This window comes from Rhinichthys klamathensis, unplaced genomic scaffold (genome assembly GCF_029890125.1).
Source record: "Rhinichthys klamathensis goyatoka isolate OS25496 unplaced genomic scaffold, OSU_Roscu_1.1 h1tg000055l_1, whole genome shotgun sequence".
NCBI classification, from domain to species: Eukaryota; Metazoa; Chordata; class Actinopteri; order Cypriniformes; family Leuciscidae; genus Rhinichthys; species Rhinichthys klamathensis.
In genome coordinates this window covers 4,260,707-4,282,089 of record NW_026606600.1, presented here as the reverse complement: position 1 = coordinate 4,282,089, position 21,383 = coordinate 4,260,707, and the positions used below count along the sequence as shown (strand labels likewise).

Sequence of the window (21,383 nt, the reverse complement as noted above, 5' to 3'; positions counted from 1 at the left end):
GAGCCAATGCACATTGGTGTGCGATATATGCATCTTACACTTTCCCCCCGCGGCGCGGGTATAAATACGGAAGTAGATGCACGCACCATTTGCCTTTTGCTTCGGAGCCGAGCTTCATTTTCAGGTCTTCTGAAGAGTGTTGTTATACAACGAGCGAGTGTGTCATGCTTCTTCTGGAAGTCTCTCCTGGTGTAGGTGTTTACAGCGCGAGTGCAGCGGTGATCGCGAGCTTCCGAGCTCTCAACTGCTGTTGTCACAGCAACCAAATTTCTGTTTGTGTTTGTTTGTCTGATGGCCGTTTGAGGGCGGAGAAAGCGAGTGCTTCACTGATACAGGCTGCACCATTCCTGTATCAGTGTTGCCGCGGTCATTCCCCTGTGTGCTCCGGCACTGGTGAGAGTTTTTCACTTCCTGAAAGAGCAACACGTGTGCGTTTGCGTCTTTTTTAAGATGTCATTCTGCCCGTGCGTTTCTGGATGCGGTTGTTCCCTGTTTCTCTTTGACGGTCACAATTGTTGCATCACGTGTTTGGGCTTACAGCACGCTGAAGCAGCTTTTGTAGACAGTTCATGTTTACATTGCGGGAATATGACTGTCGCGGTGTTGAGATCAAGACTCGCCATCGTCCGTGAAGCGCGAGTCCCCATTACCACGCCCCCGCCCTCAGGTGCCGCGTGAGATGGGTGATAGGAGGATAGTGATGGATGTCTCGCCCAGTAACCATTCCCTGTGGGCTCCTCACTCCTCCATCACACTGCAGCCGATGGAATGCCTGTTGAACGTGCTGGTCCGTCTGTAATGGACCGTTTCAGCCGTTTCAATTGGGGTTCCCCTAGAGGATAAGATGTTGATAGCAGCATCGGAGGGTGAGCTGGCCTCTGGAGATGACTCCCTCTGGGAGTGTAACATTGCCCGAGCCAGATCCAGAAATGTCACCTATGCTGAAACTGGCTGCCGGGCTTGAGTGGAACCCTCCACCATGTCCAGTTCAGTCTCGGTTGGAGGATTGGTATCTCGGGGTGGGCCGCGCTGGTTCTCAGCTCGCCGCCCCGGTGCCTTTCTTTCCCGAAGTGCATGGAGAGCTTACCAGGTTGTGGACGGCACCTTTCTCTGCCAGAAAATGCCTGAATAGCTTTTCCCCCTCGCTACCCTTGAGGGATGAGCGGAGAAGGGTTATGAAGCTGTCCCTCCAGTGGAGCGGTCTGTCACGACACAGGTGCACCTGTGTCCGACGGCCGCTGCATCTGGGGGGTCCTTGTCTCCCCTCAAGCCGCCTCCTCTTTTCATACCATGGTGTTGTTGCAGGTTTATCAGGCCAAAACACTCATGGACATGTATGAGGGTAGTCTAGACAGTGCGCTCATGAGTGAGCTCCGCACTGCTACCGACCTCGCCCTCCGGGGCACGAGTGTCGCAACATGCGCGGTCGGTCTAGCGATGTCCAGGTCTAGCGATTAGTGGTCCATGAGCGCCATCGTTGGCTCAGCCTGGTTGAGATGGCGGATGCGGACAAGGTTCGGTTCCTGGACTCCCCAGCGTCCCAGGTTGGGTTGTTCGGTGACGTGGTGGAGAGCTGCACCCAACAGCTCTCCGCCGCCCAGACGCAGACGGAGGCCTTCTGACACATCCTGCCCTGGCGGCCCGCTGCTGCCTTCAGCCATCCGCCGGGGACAGATCCTCCGCCTGCCCGTCGCCGAGGGCGTCCGCCTGCAGCCGCCTCAACTCCCGCCAGACCATCGCAGCAGCCTACACCCAGGTCTCGGCGTGGAGCTGGCCGCAGGAGGGGCGCTCAGCCCGTCCCAGGCGCTGCCAAGCCAGGTGGTAAGTGACAGCGGAAACGTTGAACCTGGACGGGCCCCTCAGGGATGGAGAAGTTGCTCTTGGAGTGGCCACCGATCCACTCCCTCCAGCCGGTTGGGAGGGTCGGTTGGAGTTTTTTAATTATGTGTGAGTCTGTTCTGCCGCTGGCTCCCATAAAAACAGGGTACCACATTTTCATAGTACCACATTTTCATAAAAGGAGCAAACTTTTCTATTCCTGGGTCCCCAAGAGGGCCAGTCTGGCGGTGTGTGACCCTGTATAAAAGCCTTACACCCCTCAGCCCCCTCTTGGTCGCCAGCAGGCAGCTTGGTGCCGTTCGAGGACCCGGTCATCTGCCTTCTCACGCATCCCCTGCCGCCAGTGGGGGACAGGTAAGTGTTGCGCTGTACACTAACACCATTGTTCTCCACTTTGCTGCCCCACCTTGGGTACGTGTGTGGTTTTCTGGGCCTGGTCTGGGTGTAGAAGCAAAAAGAGCTTCCGACCAGTCCGGACCAATCTGTGACCATCAGACTCGGCTATTGCTCGGCTCCGCTCAAGTCAGTGATAATCATCACACTACGTGTTGAGCAGACGTGCTCCTGAAAATTCAGTGATATTCATCACACCTAGTGTTGAGCAGTGCTCCTGTCTTATGCGTGCTTATCTATGTCCTACTGGCGAAGGACTTGATATAGCCGTTCCCTCCAGCCGATATGAAGGCCAGTTGTTTAAACTCGTCCTTCATGGTACCTAGTATGTGGTGGGTCGTGACCATCTTAGCCCAAGTTGGTCTGCAGCATCTGACCTGAGCTTGTACTTCAGATATCTACCTTCCGCACCACGGGCCATCTCGTGTGTTGTGTGCGAGGGTTCGAAGTATCAGTACAAAGTCCTACCCTTCGAGTGCTCCATAGCCTGTTGGGTCCTCAGGTCAACTGGGAGAGAGCAATCTCGCCCACGGGCTGAGTATCTCTTTTTCAGTTTGGAGAAGGACTCGGTCCAACACGTCTCTTCAAAAGGAGAGTGTGTTGGCTGGTCCTATTTAGAAGTGAGAAAGGGTCCCACTGAAAGAACTTTCAGAGGCTCCTGGGGCATATGGCAGACGCAGCCGCTTGGCTTCCTCCATATGTAGACTGCTTCAGCACTAGCTTCACGATCGAGTTCCGAGGTGTCCGTGGCAGAGCGGCATGCCCTGTGTGACAACAGTTCACCCCAGCCTGCTGCCAAACCCTCACCGACTGAGGGGCCATGTATAAGGGGCTTGCTTTAATGGAGGCCTGGGCGACCTCCGACTGCATGGGCATTTGTGCCTTGAGTTGTTGCAATCCACCTCGCTTTGAGCCACCGCTGCTCAGCGAGCTGGTACTGGTCTGAAAAGACAACATTGCGACCGTTGCGCTAAGCTTCCTAGCCTAGTTAGTCCTAACTGGACGCGGAGGTTCAGGTGGCTAATGCAGGAATATGTGGTAGTTACCATCACTTCGGCGAGCACTCCCTTAAAAAGAGGAAGTTGTGCTTTCGCCCAAATAGAAGTGGAACCTATTCGTTGAGTGAGTCTTCTCTCCATTGAGAAGATCCTGAGAGCGTTCGGCCATTTCTGTGCTCTCTTTCCTGCAAGATGGGTTGGAGTAGGCTGTTTTCCTCCACCCTCAAAGTGATGTGCCTCTGTTATTACTTGACGCACATCATGATGCAGAGCATGGGAAGCACATCCTGATTGTCAGGTTCCTGAGGAAACAAGGATATAAAAAAGCCTTGCGCCCCACTTTATCCTCTTGGGCCTTATCTCTGGTGCCATTGCACTGCAGAGACCGCCCCTGAGCCACTGCAGGCAGTGAGTTAAAAATTCTGTTTTTACAGTTCTCCTGCTCGCATGGTCTCCACTAGAGGGTAGGGACTTGCACGCTTTCGGTCAACAACTTGTGCCTGGAATTCGGGCCGGCTAACTCTCAATAGGGCTGTCAAAATGGCTCAAAAATGACATTTGAATATTCCCTCTAAAAAACACATATATTCGAACATCTGGTTGCGCATTTTGTCAATGACGTGCATTACGTCAATAACAGGACAAATTCATACAAAGAGACATAACTACTTGTATAGGTAGTTTATTTAAGTTTAAACATATTTGACAACGTATTAACTTACACAAAAACAAGTAAATCAAATAATGGCCAAGACCGCAGACCTTACTCTCTCTCTCTCTCTCTCTCTCTCTCTCTCTCTCTCTCTCTCTCTCTCTCTCTCTCTCTCTCTCTCTCTCTCTCTCTCTCTCTCTCTCTCTCTCTCTCTTGCCCCCTCACCTCACGCTCTCTGTGCATAACGGTTTAAATTAACAACAATAAACAAATGTTGAGTGCTGATCAAGAGTTTTGTACAAGCAATTTAAGGTCACGACTCTTGTCCTAAATATAACAGGCTTCATTCAGTGATTGAAACAAATATTATTAACATTAATTGAAGTTTTACAGTATATAGAACCGACATTGAACGCTCCAAGCGAGCTGTGCTGTGGTAAACTGCTGCTATAATGGCTATTTCGGGGGCATCAGGCCACGCCCCATTGGTGGGCTTTGACGTGTATGATGTAATGCTAGCTCATTGGCGCACACGTTGGAGGCGCCTGCGCCATTGGATGTGCAGTTGCCGCAGCACAGCCAATGAGTGAGCCAGACACTCACTGTGCAAGCTGTGCTGCTGGAAAATGCGTTTTACATTTTAAGCTTCAGATTTTTGCCACTCGCAAAGCAGACAGCCGTGTTTTTCCACATTCGAATATTAGTTTTCACCTTCGAAGTTCTGTTTTTTAAAACTATTCGAATATATATATTCGAATTTAGAATATTCGTTGACAGCCCTAACTCTCAATAGCTGAGACCCCGGCCTGGATATGTGCCCAAGGTTCCTACCTCTCCCTAAGAGGGATAAAGTGGTGAGCCTGCAAGCGCTGCCCTGGAGGTAGCAGACCCAGCCCTGGCTTTCTCTGTCTGTCCGCTTCATTGCGGTTATACGTGTACAGAACGCAAGCCATAGGACCTCTGACCAGCTCTTATCTGTTAAGGAAGTCAGCAGAGAGGGCAGTCTGTTTCCAAGCGAGGTTTGCCCACTGAATGTGGTTGCCTTCATCTTGGTGAAAATCCCGAGATGCACATGTCCACTTAGGGGGTGAGCTCTTCTTAAATGAGTGTGTTTTCCCACCTAGGTGTTGACACAGAGTGCTTCGCTGACAGATATTCTAGAGTTGGGGGCTGGGCGACACCTTAGTCGAACCGCGGCTTCCCGTGGGCTCCTTTCTCATGAAGCCAGTTTCACCGTGAGCCCGGTTCGAAGTGTCGGCTTGCTGCGCCATTCCCCTCATATGGACTGGATATGTGCGCCATTTTGCTCCAGTAGAGTTCCCTTAACCGAACCCTGTTGAGTTCCTCCGCACCCCTCCGAAATCGGACGTGGCAGAACGCCCGGTGTTAGGCGTACCACTCGTAAGCAGTGTGGAACCTGTGTTAGGCTGGGTCCATATGTTGTGATCCCATATGTGTATTCTTCCATGGTACGGCTCCCTACGGTGAGCCCGTGTCTTTCCTCGGCAGACTGTCATTGGCCGGTTGAGTCTCCCCCTGTCATAGGCTAGAGCCATCCCAGTGACCTTCCATATGTTGTTCTGCCCGGTCTCCGCCCAGTTCATATGTGTATTCTCCATGTTACCTCCGTTCAGACAGAGTGTGGCTTCCGCAGCGTCCCTTCCTTCCATGTCAGGGAACACTTTCCCAGTGAGCCTGTAGGAACAGCAGTGACTTCCCTGGCCTAAAGCCCTGCCCCTTCTCCACCTTAAATTTCAGGGGGATCAGGAGGCTTTTGTCTAGGCACTGGAAGGTGGCAGCTTTAGTGGCGTTTTCAATGGTTGATCCCATTGGGAACGTCCTGGTTGCGTATGCAACCCACCGTTCCCTGAAGGAGGGAACGGAGGACGTAGTCCCCTTGCCACTACCGCTGAACCACCGCTGACTCCGAGTTACGCTCGGCTCCTCAGCGAAAAGCAAATAGTGCGTGCATCTACTTCCGTATTTATACCCACGCCACGGGGCGGAGTGTGAGATGCATATCTCGCACGCCAATGTGCATTGGCTCGTTCTAAGATACTCAAAGACAATAGGCTCCCTAGCGTGATCCCATTTCAGTCGATGTCGACTACGTCCTCCGTTCCCTCCTTCAGGGAACGGTGGGTTGCATACGCAACTAGGACGTTATTCTCATTTATAGAAAGGATGATTTTTGGTGTTGATTTTTCAACAAAGGACACATTAGAGGTGCAAGTGTTGAGAAATGAAAATGAAAAGATCAAAATTACCGGTAGGGATAAATAAAGTGCTTTGACATCAATAATGACATGTCGTTACCACCCACTTCTAAATCGACATTTATTTGAACTCTGTTACCTTTTGTATCACAGCTATGTTTTCCTGGAAGACAGCCCAGTGTATAGCATACAGTCAGAGTGACGACAGCAGGTTGACGTCCAGAGAAATGTCTGACCTTCAGTCTGATGAATGACATCACAGCATACAATGGGTCACTCAGAACCTGATTTGAACACATTTTTCCTTCAGAAATATAGTTTGACTGTGACACATTGTGATGAATTGTGAGACACTCTCCGATGTTATTCTTTTGTCCTGGACTGCACTGGGCTGGTACAGATTAGGAGAGCTGCTTGTGAAAATCAGAGCACTGCTTTTTTGTTCTTTTTTTTTATAAACACATAGTGGCATTATTTTTTCCATCCTCCAAGCACAAACAAAAAAAGGGATATACTAACACTTCATTGGTCACTTATATGTAGGTGCTGGACTTTGAGCGGGAGAATGAGTACATACTGGTACTGAGCGCTCAGAACCCAGTTGCTCTGGTGCGAGGCAGATACGGACCAGCATCCACAGCCACTGTCACCATTTTCATCGATGACATCAACGAAGGACCCGTTTTGTCTCAAAGCCACTATGAAGTCACGGTCAGAGAAGGGGAGGAGCCAGGACGTGTTATTGCCACAATCAGAGGTTATGACCCTGACTCTCATCCAATCAGGTAAAGTGATATTTCACTAATTTAAATAAGTAGTAAATATAACCATCGGTCACAATGCAAATGGTATCTATACATCGATTCATGCCTTGAAACAATTTCCATCGGTCGCATTCATTAAACTAAAGAGAGCATCGGACCACTCATGAATTCAATTCCTAATCTAAATATTTCCACTTGCTTTCACTGTTTATGAATTCAAATTTTCCTTTGAATATTTTAACACAGTTTATTATTAGAGACATAGTAAAATTGTGATTGTATTTGGGAATATGTTGGGTTAAAAGTATGTGCATGTGATCTGAATGCACATCGGGAAACACTATAAATTTTTAAATGCTTTGATAAGCACACCTAACAAAGATTGCTGACATTCTTATTTGTATTTTTTTTTATTTTATTTTTTTTATTCAGTATTTGGCTGTTCTTTTCTCAGGTATTCACTGAGAGGAGACACTAAGAAATATTTCTCCATTGGGAAGTACTCAGGAGAGCTCAAGACAGTCCAGGCTTTAGACAGAGAGGAGAACAGCACCTACACCATGGAGGTTGTGGCTGAAGATGGGCGTAAGAAATATTTTTCTCCCTCCTAATGCTGTACATTCACTAAGATTACTTGGTTTGTTCACATATACACTCAAACGAACTAGGTGTGAAAACTGGCTGAAGATGGGCGTAATAAATATTTTTCTCCCTCCTCATGCTGTACATTCACTGTGGAGGGCTGTCAATTCATGTTGTTTGTTTGAATAAACATGTCCATCAAACTGAAGTTATTATACAGAGCAAGTGCAAGAAAAAGAGGCTCATTGCTGCTGAGACACTTGACATTTCAAAATGCTGTGACAGGCTCTATTGAGTATCAAATCTCATTGAAAATTCTGGGCCACATCCACACGCCGTGAGTGAAATCTCAGACATTGTAAATGAGTGAATGAGTCACCAGCTGAGATGTTGCAGCATGTGTGTTCCACGTTGTTCCTCTGCACCTGAACAGAGGGGCGCAGATCAAAGACTTGAGGTGTGAAGGTCACACGGTTCACCCTCCAATTACCTTCTTTCTCCCAATTAATGCTCTCAGATGTGAAATTAGTCCAGTCCAGAATGCTCAGTCACAAATGTTTACAGGGGAGAAAGAAAGGAGAGAAATTAGACTCCCGGTCCTGTGTGGTCTTGATTGGTGAACCAGGGTCGAAAATGAGAAGAAGGGCATAAGAGACTAAAAACTATAGATGAATTGTTGTCAAATATTCAAATCTGTTTACAAAATGTTTACAAAATACAATTTTAAGTTAACTTCAACCTATTCCAAAGTTAAGAAGCCAAAAATAAAGTTAAATATAATAATGTCTCTGTGATATAGGCGCCATAACAAAGTATGTAAATGTGTGACTATATGCATGTTATTGTAGGCTAGGCTTTAAATGCAAACACTCGATTTAAAAGGTTTGTCTGAAATGAGTTGCATTAGTGAATGAATGAATGAATGAATTAGGCATTTATATTGCGCTTTACAATCATATCAGGGGGTCTCTCCTCAACCACTACCAGTGTGCAGCATCCACTTGGATGATGCGACGGCAGCCACAGTACAACGGCTCACCACACACCAGCTATAGGTGGAGAGGAGAGAGAATGATAGAGACAATTCAGTGGAAGGGGATTTATTAGGAGGCCATGATTGGCAAGGGCCAATGGGTGGAATGTAGCCAGGGCACCAGGGTTACACACCCTACTCTTTACGAGAAGTGCCATGGGACTTTTAATGACCACAGAGAGTGCATTTGCTGGAGTGTATGGTTGAGGATGATTTGAGCTAAATAGCTCTTTTTTTTTTTAGCTATTTCCTTTTTCAGGGCTTTCTTTGAAAGATGGCCAGGGAAATATAGAGACTGTCCATCTTATCAAGATCACGTCATATCAATACCTATGATGTTGAAATAAATAAATAAATATTGCAGGTGCAGGTGGCAGAGAAAAAATGGGAAAAATACATGCAGTAATATGTTTGCTCTCCCACCTGCACATTCACTGTGTGAATGATCTTTATTAAATTTTTTTATTATATATTTGTTTATTGTTTGGGTCTTTCTAATGATTTTAAGACCTTTAAGAAAATTAGGGTTTGTTTTCTTTTTCTTTGGTGGTTTTTGTTTTTGCTTTAATTTGCAGATTTTGTTTCTCCCTCTTGCATGCAGGTTGTATGTAGGCTATGTTTTCACCTAATGTGATTCAGGCAGTAAGAGCTGTTCTTTGCTAGATACAATATAATATTATAAAGTTAGAAATTCCTTTTCAAATCAGTTTTTATTAATATCTATATATATATAATATTTAAAATAATTTATATATAATAATATGACTTGTGCCATTGAGCTTTGTAGCATTAATCTCAATCTGCACAGCCTTTAATGTATCTCCTGACCAATATTTAGCATCAGTATAATGCCTGCTTTAAAACCTCTGTTCCCTAAACACATACCTCGGGCCTTTAGTGACCCGGGACATCATTCACTACCCTCCTCCTCATTCCTTTTTTTTATTTAGATATTACCCTTTTTAGTATTCCTCAATAAATTCATTATAAACAATATAACAAGAAAAAAAATATATAAACTTATAAAAGAATGCCTGTTTTCCCATTCATTTTTTTGCAACAATTGTATATGGTCACTAACGACCCGAGGTGTGTAACAGTGTAAGTATATATTTTTTCTGCACAACAATAATTGAATCTTTGATAACTGAATAAGTGCAATTCACCTTTATTCCACAATGTAGCAATGTCTGATACACAATGATGAAGTGACGTTTCACTCATAGTTACCGCAGGCAGAAAACAAAAGAATGAAGTATCATCAGCAAAACTTGAAATAGCTCAGTGATTTACTGCAGAGCAAGTACTGAATGCAATCAAATATTAGTGTCACTGTCACTGGATGGTGGATCTGGTGAAGAGGCTGTCAGCGATCAAAATATTGATTTTGAAGATGTTGAAAATGATAGTTTTGAGAATATGTTTGACATCGTGAACATGAGCCAGATGCTGAATGTACTGGGAAATGAGCTCTGATGAGGACAGTGATGATGGTATAAAACATCTGCTCAAACTGAACCCGTCCAAGATCCAAAAAGTAACTAAATGTATGTTTTATTCTTCTGTAATTGTTACTCTAATATCAGCAGGGTTTTATATTATCGCAACAGGAAGGGATCCATCAGTGTTGGATATAGTTCTGGGACCAGAATATGTAATAATGGTTGGCGAAACATTCATGCATTTAAGGGTTAAATGTGTACTGCAGTGAAGAGAGCAAAGAAGCAGGGCAAGCAGCAGCTTTATCATACCAGCAGCAGCTTAAATCCACTGAACACTGACTGGAGTTATGTCTCTCTATATACATAGAAGATTAATAATGCATGACTTGATCTACTGACTACTACTATAATAAAGCTTTTGTGGTGTGTGAACAATGGTAGTGTCCGTACAATGGTAGTCTATGATCACCAAAAACTATTTGGTTACCAACATTGCTGAAATACACAGACTAAATGCACACTAAACAGAGTTCAAGATAAAAATTATTCATATGTTGTCACCTATTCTCTCCTTCAGGTAATTCCTCCTTGTCTGCCTCCACGCTAGTGACAGTCCACATTCTGGATGTAAATGACAACAGCCCAGTTCTGGTGGGTGATTACTCCTGGAAGTACCTGTGCACACCTCGCTGGGAGGATCAGGCTCTGGTTCTGGCCTCTCGAGACAGTGATGGGCCCCAGCATGGAGGAAGGCTCAACTTCTCCCTCCGCAGTGACACCACTGTTCGTAGCAACTGGAAGCTCACTCCCATCAATGGTTTGTCTAGTCCTCTCACCCATTTCCAGACACTCTATCTATTGAGTAATACTGGGGTTGAATGTGAAGTGACAAATCGTGCCTGTCGCCCAAGAACTACGTGACCCGTCTCTGAATATCTATTTGTCTGTCAGTCATTTCAAAATTACATGTCAGACAAGCTTCACTCACTTTATAGTTCCATTAATGTTCTAAAAGGTTGTATAACCGCAATAGCATTGACATATCCAGTTACATTGACCTCCTCTAGCAATGACGTCAATGTGGATAAAATTAGAAATTTGAAATGAAAATAAAAACAGCTGTAGAGTCTGTGCAGTCAGATTGAGACGTCATCGGAAATGGGTATAATGCTTAACACCTGCTGAATCACACACACACACAGTGCAGGTCTAGGGAAAAGAGTGTACTGACAAAGAAGGAAATTGCCCTCCAAGTCTAGTGTCTTCAGACGAATCCATCTTGGATGTAATAAGCATAATGGTTCTCTTCCTGATAGCTTTAGGCATCATTAATGTGCCAAGCTGATGCCGGTGAGTAAGTTGACTTAGTTGCAGCATCTGAGTCACGGACCAGAATCAAATAGATTTTGTTCACTCATTGTTGTTTTTTGCACACACACTTCTTGGTCTATCTCAGTATTTCTCAGGGGGTTTTTTTTCTCTTCATTGTTAATTGAAAAAAAGGCCTCCTCTAGTAACATGGGGTAATTATGTTGCCTTTAATTTATATGATCGCACAGCTAGTGTCAGCTGGTTAAGAAGCTAAATGTGTACTTGCATTGACTTTTCATCTAATTGATCTTTTGACATCCAACAGAGAGTTTCTTTTTCACCTCTCTCTCTCTCTCCTCACTTTTCACTCATCCAGCTTTACCTGCTCTATAATGAAAGTGTGTCAAGAATGATGGGAAGGGATGACGTAGTATGGCATCTGTAGGTCTTCATTTATATTTAACCCTGTCTTTGCATGTATGCTGTGTTCCATGACACGGGCACATCGTCTTTAATGTCTGATGGAGATATATAACCTTGCTGTGCAACATTTAGAATTGAAAATATCTTTTAAATTCCAATTCCAAAAAAACAGGACTCAGAATTACCCTAAGAATTTACATTTTAAGGATTTTTTTTTTTTTATGAATTAGAACTCAAATAAATCCATCAATTCAATTGTAGATTTTAAATACAACAGCAAGTTTGTCAATAGTCAAACTTTGAATGTTGGCTTGACTGAACTGAATTTAAACGTTTTTTAAAGAATTTAAAAAGTATTTTTAAGTTTGAAGGTCTATTCATAGTTTTCACTAGTTGACTATAGGATACCCACCTGGAGGGCAGAACAATGCTTTCCTCCAGTTATGTTTTCACCAGATTCGTACTAATGTAGTAAGACTGTGATATTAAAAGACCAAATTCAGTATACACCCTATTTGTGATACATAATATATACAGGAATTCTTAGAATACAACACACTAAATTGCATGTGAAGCATTCTCCCATATAAAATCATAATCAAGAAAATGGTTAATGTTTCCTAATGCACTAATAAAAATTGTGATATTGGAGGACCAAAAACATAGCCTACTACTATATGTACTGTATGTACAAGCAAGCAGATGAACCCAACATATGAATGCAATGCACAAAGTTTCACATTAAGCATTTTCCCATCAAAAACCATTATAAAGGAAACTTGTATTTTATTATTTTATTGCAATTTTTAAAACAAGTTAATGTTTTAAGTATTTTTAAATATATTCCAAAATAATAACTTAAGGCAGTAATAAATGTAAACATTGTATTTGTGAACTAATGTTCAGCAGTTCTTTTTAATTCTTAGTCAACTTATATTGGGATCATCAGTCATGCTTGGTAAACACTGGTCACAGGCGTACCTTTACCTGTAATTTCCTTTAATTTCACCAAGCTGATCGCTCACTAAAAACCCCCACAGTCATCATGACATGACATAAAGTGGTGATATCTTGTGGCTGAGCTGTTTACTCACTTTTTAATTAGTCTTCCCATTAACTCCATCATTTTGTTCATTCAGACTGATTCACAAACGCGGAACATGCACAAAAATAAAAGGGAGGATTTATCGTGTGAACCAATCATAACCACTGATATCCAATCATAGCACGATGGGGGCATTGCCTCCTCTCACATGAGTCATGACCTTCCCCAATCATTCTCAATTGCCACCCACTAAACCCACCGCACGCTTTAGGGGGTCTGTTAAAAGTCAAAGGGCTCAGGGAAGGCAAGAAAGACGCAAACTCCGGCTGTAACTTTACCTGCTGGTGTCGCTGTTGAATAGTGTTATGAAAAACTAGTGATTTTGACATTTTGTAATATTTGCAATTTTTTTTTTGTAATATGGATTATTTTCTCATCCAATTTTTTTGAGGCAGTGCCTTACTTGCCTCCACGGAGGAAACGCCCCTGCTCATAATAAAGTGTAAACTGAACTTGATCTTTTTCAAATCACTCTTAGTAAGCCACGTTAAGGAATTGCATGTGCACACATGTGAAGTTTGGTCTTGGTCATATATCTTTGTTCTTCTTCTTTTGAGAGGGATGTAAATATTCATGGCCTGAAACAGTTGTTCTATTGTGTAGAATTAACTGATGTGGAGGCCATGGGCAACATATTGGTCACCTCTGACAAGAGAGATAATTATGTGTTAGTTCAGTACTGGTGACCCTGTTGACTAGCACATTAAATGACTGGTGTCAAAGGACACTAGTGGGGCTTCTTGGACCATTGATAAGAGTGAGCAGAGACTGATAACACCCCCTTGTTTACTGGACTGAGTTCATGCTTCTGCGTCACACAGCCAAGTCCTGATTAGGCCCAGTTAGGAGTTTTTCCATAAGATTTACTCAGCAGCATTACTCAACCGCTTAACTTAATGTTGGGTCACCTAATTAATTTATTGTTAATATTGATAATAATGAGAAAGCCTTATCTGAATTTTAAAGTTTGATGATTATAAAGATGGTTATAGCCTACAACTAGCTAGCTAGACATTGATATTATGATTTAACATGTTGCTAGAATGTTTTATCACACCGTTGGTAGCCTATATTTAAAAATGTAGCTAATAGGCTATGTGTAGCATGTTGCTACCATGTACGTTTGCTCCTATCATGTTTTAGGATGTTGCTAGTATTTTTAGCATGTTGCCAATATGTTTTGGCACATTGCTAATATGTTTATGTTGTCAAGGCAGTAAGATGGTAAGTAAGGTTATAAGAGCAATAACATTGTTCGTTATGACTAATCTTAGTAACACTTTATGTTGATAGTCTACTTTAGACATTCTACTAACTATAAGTAACTTTGCAAATACCGTACATGTCAACTAACTCTCATTTCTGTCAGGACCACTGTCGTCAAATACGATTGACAATATAGTTTGGATTGGTGGTATGGTTCTGTTCAGAGCAAGAACTCCCTGAGCACCCATGCAGCCTAGCATGGATAAGAGCAGGGAGAGCAGCGATAACCCCCCTTAGGGTAAGCAGAACGGAACCAACATGAATGTATTGCAGATATCATTAATTCAATATTTGAATGTACAACATATTTCGAGAATTTAGTCTGATTCAGAGAGGAATCAGAATGCCAAATCCTGACTGGGCGAGAGGAGGAGCTGGGGATGGAGGAGGGAATTTAGCTCCTGAGAACACGATAGCTGCTGATAATGAGAAGGAGCTTATATATGTAGGTGTCATATTCCTATAGGTAGACGTGGATCATCTGAGAGTCAGCTGATGTGAGCTTGACTAACATGACCTGCCAGAACTGACGCTATGCTTGAATAATGAGAGTTAGTTGACATGTTGCAAATTAGAGTATTAGTAAGGTTAGGGTTAGTAGAATAAGCTGACATCTACTTGCAAAGTTACATATACGGTAGTCAGTAGAGGGGAGAGCATCACAATAAAGTGTAAGAAGACAGTCTATTGATTCTCTAATGACTGGTAGTTGAAATGTAGTTGCAAAGTTACTTATAGTAAGAATGTCTAAAGTGGATGATAAAGTTGCACCCTATAGAAATGTAAGCTGGAATTCTATTGTTTCCTCAGACACTCACACCAACCTGTCTTTAAATGTCCCGTACCTGCCTCCAGAGGTTTATATCGTACCTTTTACCATCTCAGACAGCAGCTCTCCTCCCAGAAGCACATTCATCAATCTGCCAGGTAACATACATGGACTAAAATAAAACTGAATGATTGAAGAGAGCATGTTTGCATAAAGAGGGAAATCATGTACCATTTGATTACATTAATGCATTTATCAGCTGTCTGAACACAATGTTTAATGTGCTCACTGGAGACTGTAATATTCATTGGAGGTCACAATGACATGTTTAATTTTAGATCTCTAACAGTTTTTCCCCGACACATAAAAACGCAATTCAGCCACGTCAATGATAAACAAGCATTTACATCATTTGTGTTATTTAAATGTACAAATGAGCTTAATTACTGTTCAGTCAGAGGATTTTTGTGAAACAATTTAGCTCTACTGTAGTCAGTATCTGTAATAATTGAGTCTTGTTCCTCATAAAGCTCACTGATGTAAGAATGTGAGGAATAGGTGAGAATTTTTGTTCTTGTTTAATTGATGTCTGTTTAAACATTTTAACAGTTTAGACATTTTGCATTCTTTGACATTTTCTCTGGAAGGTACACTGTAAAATATGGAGTACATGCAGTTGAGAGTACAATTTCTACTTCATAATTTTAATTTAATTTAAAAATAAATAAAACATACATACAGGTTGGTTAAAAAATAAATCAAACCTGTTGGTGCAGAGACTTTGATGTTACCACTTGGGGAAAAAAGAAAATGTTTGATTCATTCATATTAATCAAATACAATCTTTGACTTTACAGTGTGCATGTGGCCTCTAAGTCAGTGGTTCTCAAGGGGCCACAGGATGACTTATTAAAAATAAATTAAAACTTAATGATTACAATTCTAATGAAAAAATGAAACGCTAAAAATACTACAACAAAAAAAAGACAACTAAAAAACCCTAAAAATATTATTTTAATAGTTATTTCCCTCAATAACTATTATTTTCATTGAAAAACACAGGATCTTGAATAAAATAAATTAAATAAATTAAATTAATCTATTATCTTCACTACAAGTTAATGTAAAAAAAAAAAAATCTAAAAACAAGCAGCGTTGTCATAATTACAGCAGAAATACAAGAGGAATTATCTTTGGGGTGGCCTTCTGATCAAAAAGGTTGAGAACAAATGTTGTGTGTTTTTGTGGTTCCTTTGTCATGCATTTACATTCACATCCATTGGTTTAATAGATTCTCTCCTGAAACATCCTGTTCACACAGTCTCCAGTGATGCATAGCATGGCCACAGGGCAATGGCACCTCTCTCTCTCTCTCTCTCTCTCTCTCTCTCTCTCTCTCTCTCTCTCTCTCTCTCTCTCTCTCTCTCTCTCTCTCTCTCTCTCTCTCTCAGTTCTAGTTTCCCACGAGACCTCTCCAATGCAATCACCCTCACCTAGTGTTCCATAAATATTTCCTATTTCCCTGTGTGCAACCATTGCCCCTTCTAATGCCTTTAAAAAGAGCTCAATGGTCATTGTCTCTCTCACAGTGACAGTTTGCCCGTGCAACGTGAGGGGGAACTGTAGAACTGCACCAAAACAGCTTCAGGGCATGCCCACTATTCAGTCAACAGTGGGCATCTTGCTTGGGACCTTGGGATTTATAGGTGAGACACACAGCTCATTCAAAACATCCTGAAATGATTGGAAACGGAAGAGGATAACACAATTTGCGGTTCACGCAATCACATTATATGTTCTTGTTTACAGGCGTTATACTTATTGTGATATTTGTGAGGCTGTCCTACCAGAATTCAACGCCACCAAACAAAGACTGCCAGGAACGAGTGCCACTTAAAGTCTCTCTCTAACATCTGAGCTTAGGTCACTATACAGTCTTGAAACTAACATCAGCTCATTGAGGGATTTCTTTGTTTTAAAGAACAATTAGCTTACTTTTTTGTGGTTTTAGCGAAAAGTAAAATATTAGGCAAATAAATATTAGCACCACTGTGAAGCATTCAATAATTGTGTCTACATGAGATATTTCTATGTTATTTATTTGTTTTTATGCTATTGCATTATCTTTTTTGCAATCATAATCTATTATAATTAGTAGTGATTAAAAAATTTATTGATAAATATGCATTTTGTTTCCCCGCCGAGTTGTGTGATCAATGAACTGAAATAAAGACAATTAGAAAAGAACCCCTGTTTGGTCACTCATATACATTAAGGAAAATCTGCACCCTCTTGAATCAGGGACAACAATAACTTACAATTATTATAATATCACTTCAAAAATGAATTTAAATATAATAATAATAATAATGTATAGTCTATAATAATGGAAGCAGTAATTTGACTCATTGAGAGTTTTTGGTGAATTGACAACTACCTCATGATTTTGGTTAATGAATTTTGAAAATTATTTTCTATACATTTCTGTTATTTTAATGCAATTCAGTTTGAATGTCTTGTTTGCAATCAAGGTAGTGGTGATAAACACGGTAGTGGTGATAAAAAAGAATTTGGATTTATAATTTGTTTGTATGCTGTATTATTGATTTTGTTTTAACTGAAATAAACAAGCTTTGTTTGGTCACTCATATAAATAGAGAAGAAGATAGAATGACATTGAGAAAGCAAAAGAGTGCTTAACCACATTCATGTTTTTTTTTTTCAGGCCATCTTCAGGTTTTAGAGATATAGAATAATAATCCCATCCCCTGGGATAATAACCAGCCTAAAACACATTTCACATTTAGTGAGACAGGAAGATTAACCACAATCCCTTTTAGCCAGCCATATCCTTTTAATGGTGAGATGACACTGGAGAACGTGACCCAGATGACCTTACAAGTATGCTATATATAGACATTCAGTGCGCCAAAAATAGACACGCCGCTGAGTGACGCCAAACATCAGCCTTCCCGCTACGACTGTAAATTAAGCCTGTTTGGCATTGAATGTATAGCTCTCACTGTTGTCGTGTCCCCAGCCTTAGCTGCTTTTTTTTAAATATCGGCACGCGTGTCACATTGCCCCATGCAATTCCTGTCATGTTGCTGCTGATTCTTGCCACGAGGCAATAATTCACAGGCAGCAGATCAAGTCTATTCTCCCAATGTCTCTTGCATGGGTATTCGGCTATTAAAGCGTATGATCATAATATCACATCCAGGGTTGTTCATCCTTTGAAAAAGAAAGGGAGACTCGTAATGTCCAAAAACAACATGCCGATTATTTACCTTCAAGTAGAGTTCCCAATACAGACGTTTTCAAGACGTTCCCTAATGTAATCTTAAAATAAAACATTTGCGCAAATATTACAAAACATGAATTGCTTTTGGAACTGTCAAAACATTATTTTGCTACTAGCAACCCCTTGAGGGATATGAATGGTCATGGTTGTGTGTTTTTGAATGGCAGCAGCGCAAAAGAATATTTACAAAAAAAGCCTGAGTCATTCGTAGGTCAAGCCTAATAATACTGTGAATGACAGGAACTATATTTAGATTCTCTGGCCTTGTTTTAGTTCTCTTAGGATCAGATCGGTACTGCTGGATAACAGGGCAGATTGAACTATCAACAAGCTGTAACTGTGAGCTCTGTCGATGTTATGTACATTTTGTATTATAAAAGAGAAATAAATGCTCATTGGAAAGACTATCTACATTTTAGCAAAACTCAGTCCAAACATATACCTATACATACAAGTTACTGCTTTTGTTAACTATTGATTAGATTAGGGTAGGGTCAAGTGTGGTACGTTATTTATTTACAGTATATTAAACATTGCCAGATCAGAAAAGATCATTTTTACCTGTGACATATTAATCATAATAAGGTTACATGACCTGAGATGGTTTATTTTGATTGATTGATTTGATTGATTATTTTAACTTTTGTGTTGTGTATTATGTGTTTTTTGTTTTTGATTGCTGGTGTGGTCAAAGAGAAATTTCAACCTTGGTGGACAATAAAGTTGTAATGTATAATTCTGCAGAAAATGTTTTTCCAATGAGCCTGGGTTGAAAATATCTGTCTTTCTGAGTCCATGTGGTGATTTGCCAAATGTCAGATGTAAGTCCTGTTTCTATTCTTGGCCAGGAAGAGTGCAGACGTGAACTCTATGCGAGACATATAAACAAGTTTCAGGGTGATGAAGTACCCATGATGCTGTTGGTTTGGTGAAAATGACTTTGTGGAAAATATTCGTCATTTCCAAAGCTGGACACTTTCCTCTTTCTGTTAACTGTCTCTCCACTCTTCACTGCTTTTCCAGACAACATAATGTTCGCAGCGCATCGGCAGCTCTTATCGTTTGCTGTTTACACATGTGGAGGCAGGGACTGGTGACCTGAAAGTGATGCCACAGGCCAGCATAAGAGATTGACCATCCTTGCTCCTGCCAGTTTCAGCAACCACACAGGATTCAATATTAGCAACACTCTGAATCGTTCTATTTATAATCCTTTTTAATCTATCCAAAATGAGCCAAGTGTTCGCCTGCCTGATTAATTTAATAGGACCTCTGCCACTTAGCCTGTCCACTTCTGCCTGTTGAACTGTCTTGTTTACCGCAGCTGAGATTGGAAAAGGTGAGTGAAGGTTAGCCATCTAAATCGAAGAGGCCTTCTTCAACCAGAAAAACCTGTCATTTGCTTTATCCGATGCAAATTTAATCTCACCACATTGAGTGATGCAATCTCCTATTGAGCTTTTTGGAGAGGGGCAAGCATGACATCCAATTTAGTCAGTGATTCAGAATCAGATTGCCCTACCCTGTAGCCTGGGAAAACCCAGACAACTTCCGGCAAATTTAAATTTGCTCTGAAAGTTAGTCTGGCAAAGAGCTCATTCAAACCCATTTCCAATCCGCCAAAATCGCGGCACCAATCAGAAACGTTGGGGGCGGGCTTTACACGATGACGACAGCGCTGGGATTTTGAAGCAGATTTTGTAGCCTACATTACAAAGATGGATGCCACCGTCGAACATCACTCATTCGAATCAGCTATCGCGTCTGTTTTAAGCGATTTGAACAGTTACAACTCAGTTACAACTGAGAATGGTCTGGTTTTAAATAAGAGCATTTAGTTTCATATTTGTTAAAATATTATAATGTTATTTTTTTTCCATTTTGATTATGAAAAGTAAACACAGCACGAGTAAGATAGGATGCGCAACATATGGGTCAGACATGATTTTGACCACTTTATTAAGTTTTGTTTTGTAGAAAGCCTTTCTTTAAAGTGAATTTCGTTTTGTATAAATTGTATCTTAATTTTAATACATTTTTCATCAACCAATTGCCTGGATTTAATAAATAAGAAGCAAATATAGCAGCAGACAATATAATCATGGAGACATGGAGGCGCCGGCGCGGTCACTTGCACTGCACGCGAACTGGAGTGCACCTCATCATAAAGTTAAACTCAGTGTATGCCTCACAGAAATATATCTATAGAAAGCTTGAAATGTCTTTAAACGAAAAAAATCTAAACGAAAAGTAATAGACCATTCAGTAATAGTTAAAGTTAAAATAGTTCAGTAATTCAGTAAAAGTAATAGTTTTCACGATCGTGAAGTTAAAGCGTTCTTTCGAGCTATTAGACTGCTTGATTAAAACTGCTTGATTTAACATTGCTGTAAACATTTTTCATTTGTATTGGGATATTGTATATTTAACATCAGAATTATCAAAGCAGTACTGGGCACTGCAGTACGATTACAAGCATAAAGATTACCTGATTTTGTATCCAGAATCTGTTTGAAGCCACTGTCAAAAAGCAACTTTATAATTTCATCTACAAATAAGTTAAGGCACATTACTTACTTTTTTTCATTCTGAAGTAAGTTTCAACATTCATTCTGTAGTTAAGGAAACAGAACATGATAGAAGCCTATACCATTTAGCAATTAAAGCATAATATATTTATATGGACACACAAGCCAAGTTAAATGCAGGATACTTAGGCCTTTCTCTGTATCCATTCTTGATTGACTGAAACACATGAATATAGTTTAAGGCAGAACCAGGCAAAATCATTTAATTTAACAACGATTAGTAATACAGTTAGACTAAAAATTAGAATGAGATTTCAGTCTAATAGCTCGAAAGAACGCTTTAACTTCACGATCGTGAAAACTATCGATAGTTTGCCAACATACAAGCAATAGCTAGTTATGCATAATATAGTATGCATAGTAAAACATATCTGCAACATATATCAAGTTCACAGATAATTGTGCGTGCATGTATTAATCATTATGATACTAAAATCATAATAAAGGCTAGGCTATACTACCAAAAAATCAGATGAGCCCAGAATATGAACGCAATGCATTTAATTAAACGTTTAGCATTTTTCTCCCATAGAAAACCATTATGAATAGCAAGTTAATATGTTGAAATAACGAGATATTATATCGAAATAACAGATATTATGTCGAAAAATAACGACGTGACACAGGGGCGTGGTAGCGGGGGGAAAAGGGGTACGGGGGGGGTGTACGGACTTTTGACTTGAGCTCGGCGACTTCTA

The 21,383-nt window shown here is 41.2% G+C and overlaps 1 protein-coding gene across 1 annotated transcript in view; it reads left to right on the top strand.

The window, feature by feature from the left end:
* The window catches only part of cdh16 (cadherin 16, KSP-cadherin), a 45,720-nt gene extending 28,680 nt beyond the window's left edge, over positions 1-17,040 (top strand). The window contains exons 12-17 of the mRNA XM_056248470.1: positions 6,642-6,883; positions 7,317-7,447; positions 10,497-10,736; positions 14,835-14,951; positions 16,383-16,499; positions 16,603-17,040. Coding sequence (XP_056104445.1) covers positions 6,642-6,883; positions 7,317-7,447; positions 10,497-10,736; positions 14,835-14,951; positions 16,383-16,499; positions 16,603-16,703 — 948 coding nt within the window. The 3' untranslated portion in view covers positions 16,704-17,040. The remainder of the gene's footprint in view (positions 1-6,641; positions 6,884-7,316; positions 7,448-10,496; positions 10,737-14,834; positions 14,952-16,382; positions 16,500-16,602) is intronic.
* The last annotated feature ends 4,343 nt before the right edge of the window (positions 17,041-21,383 follow it).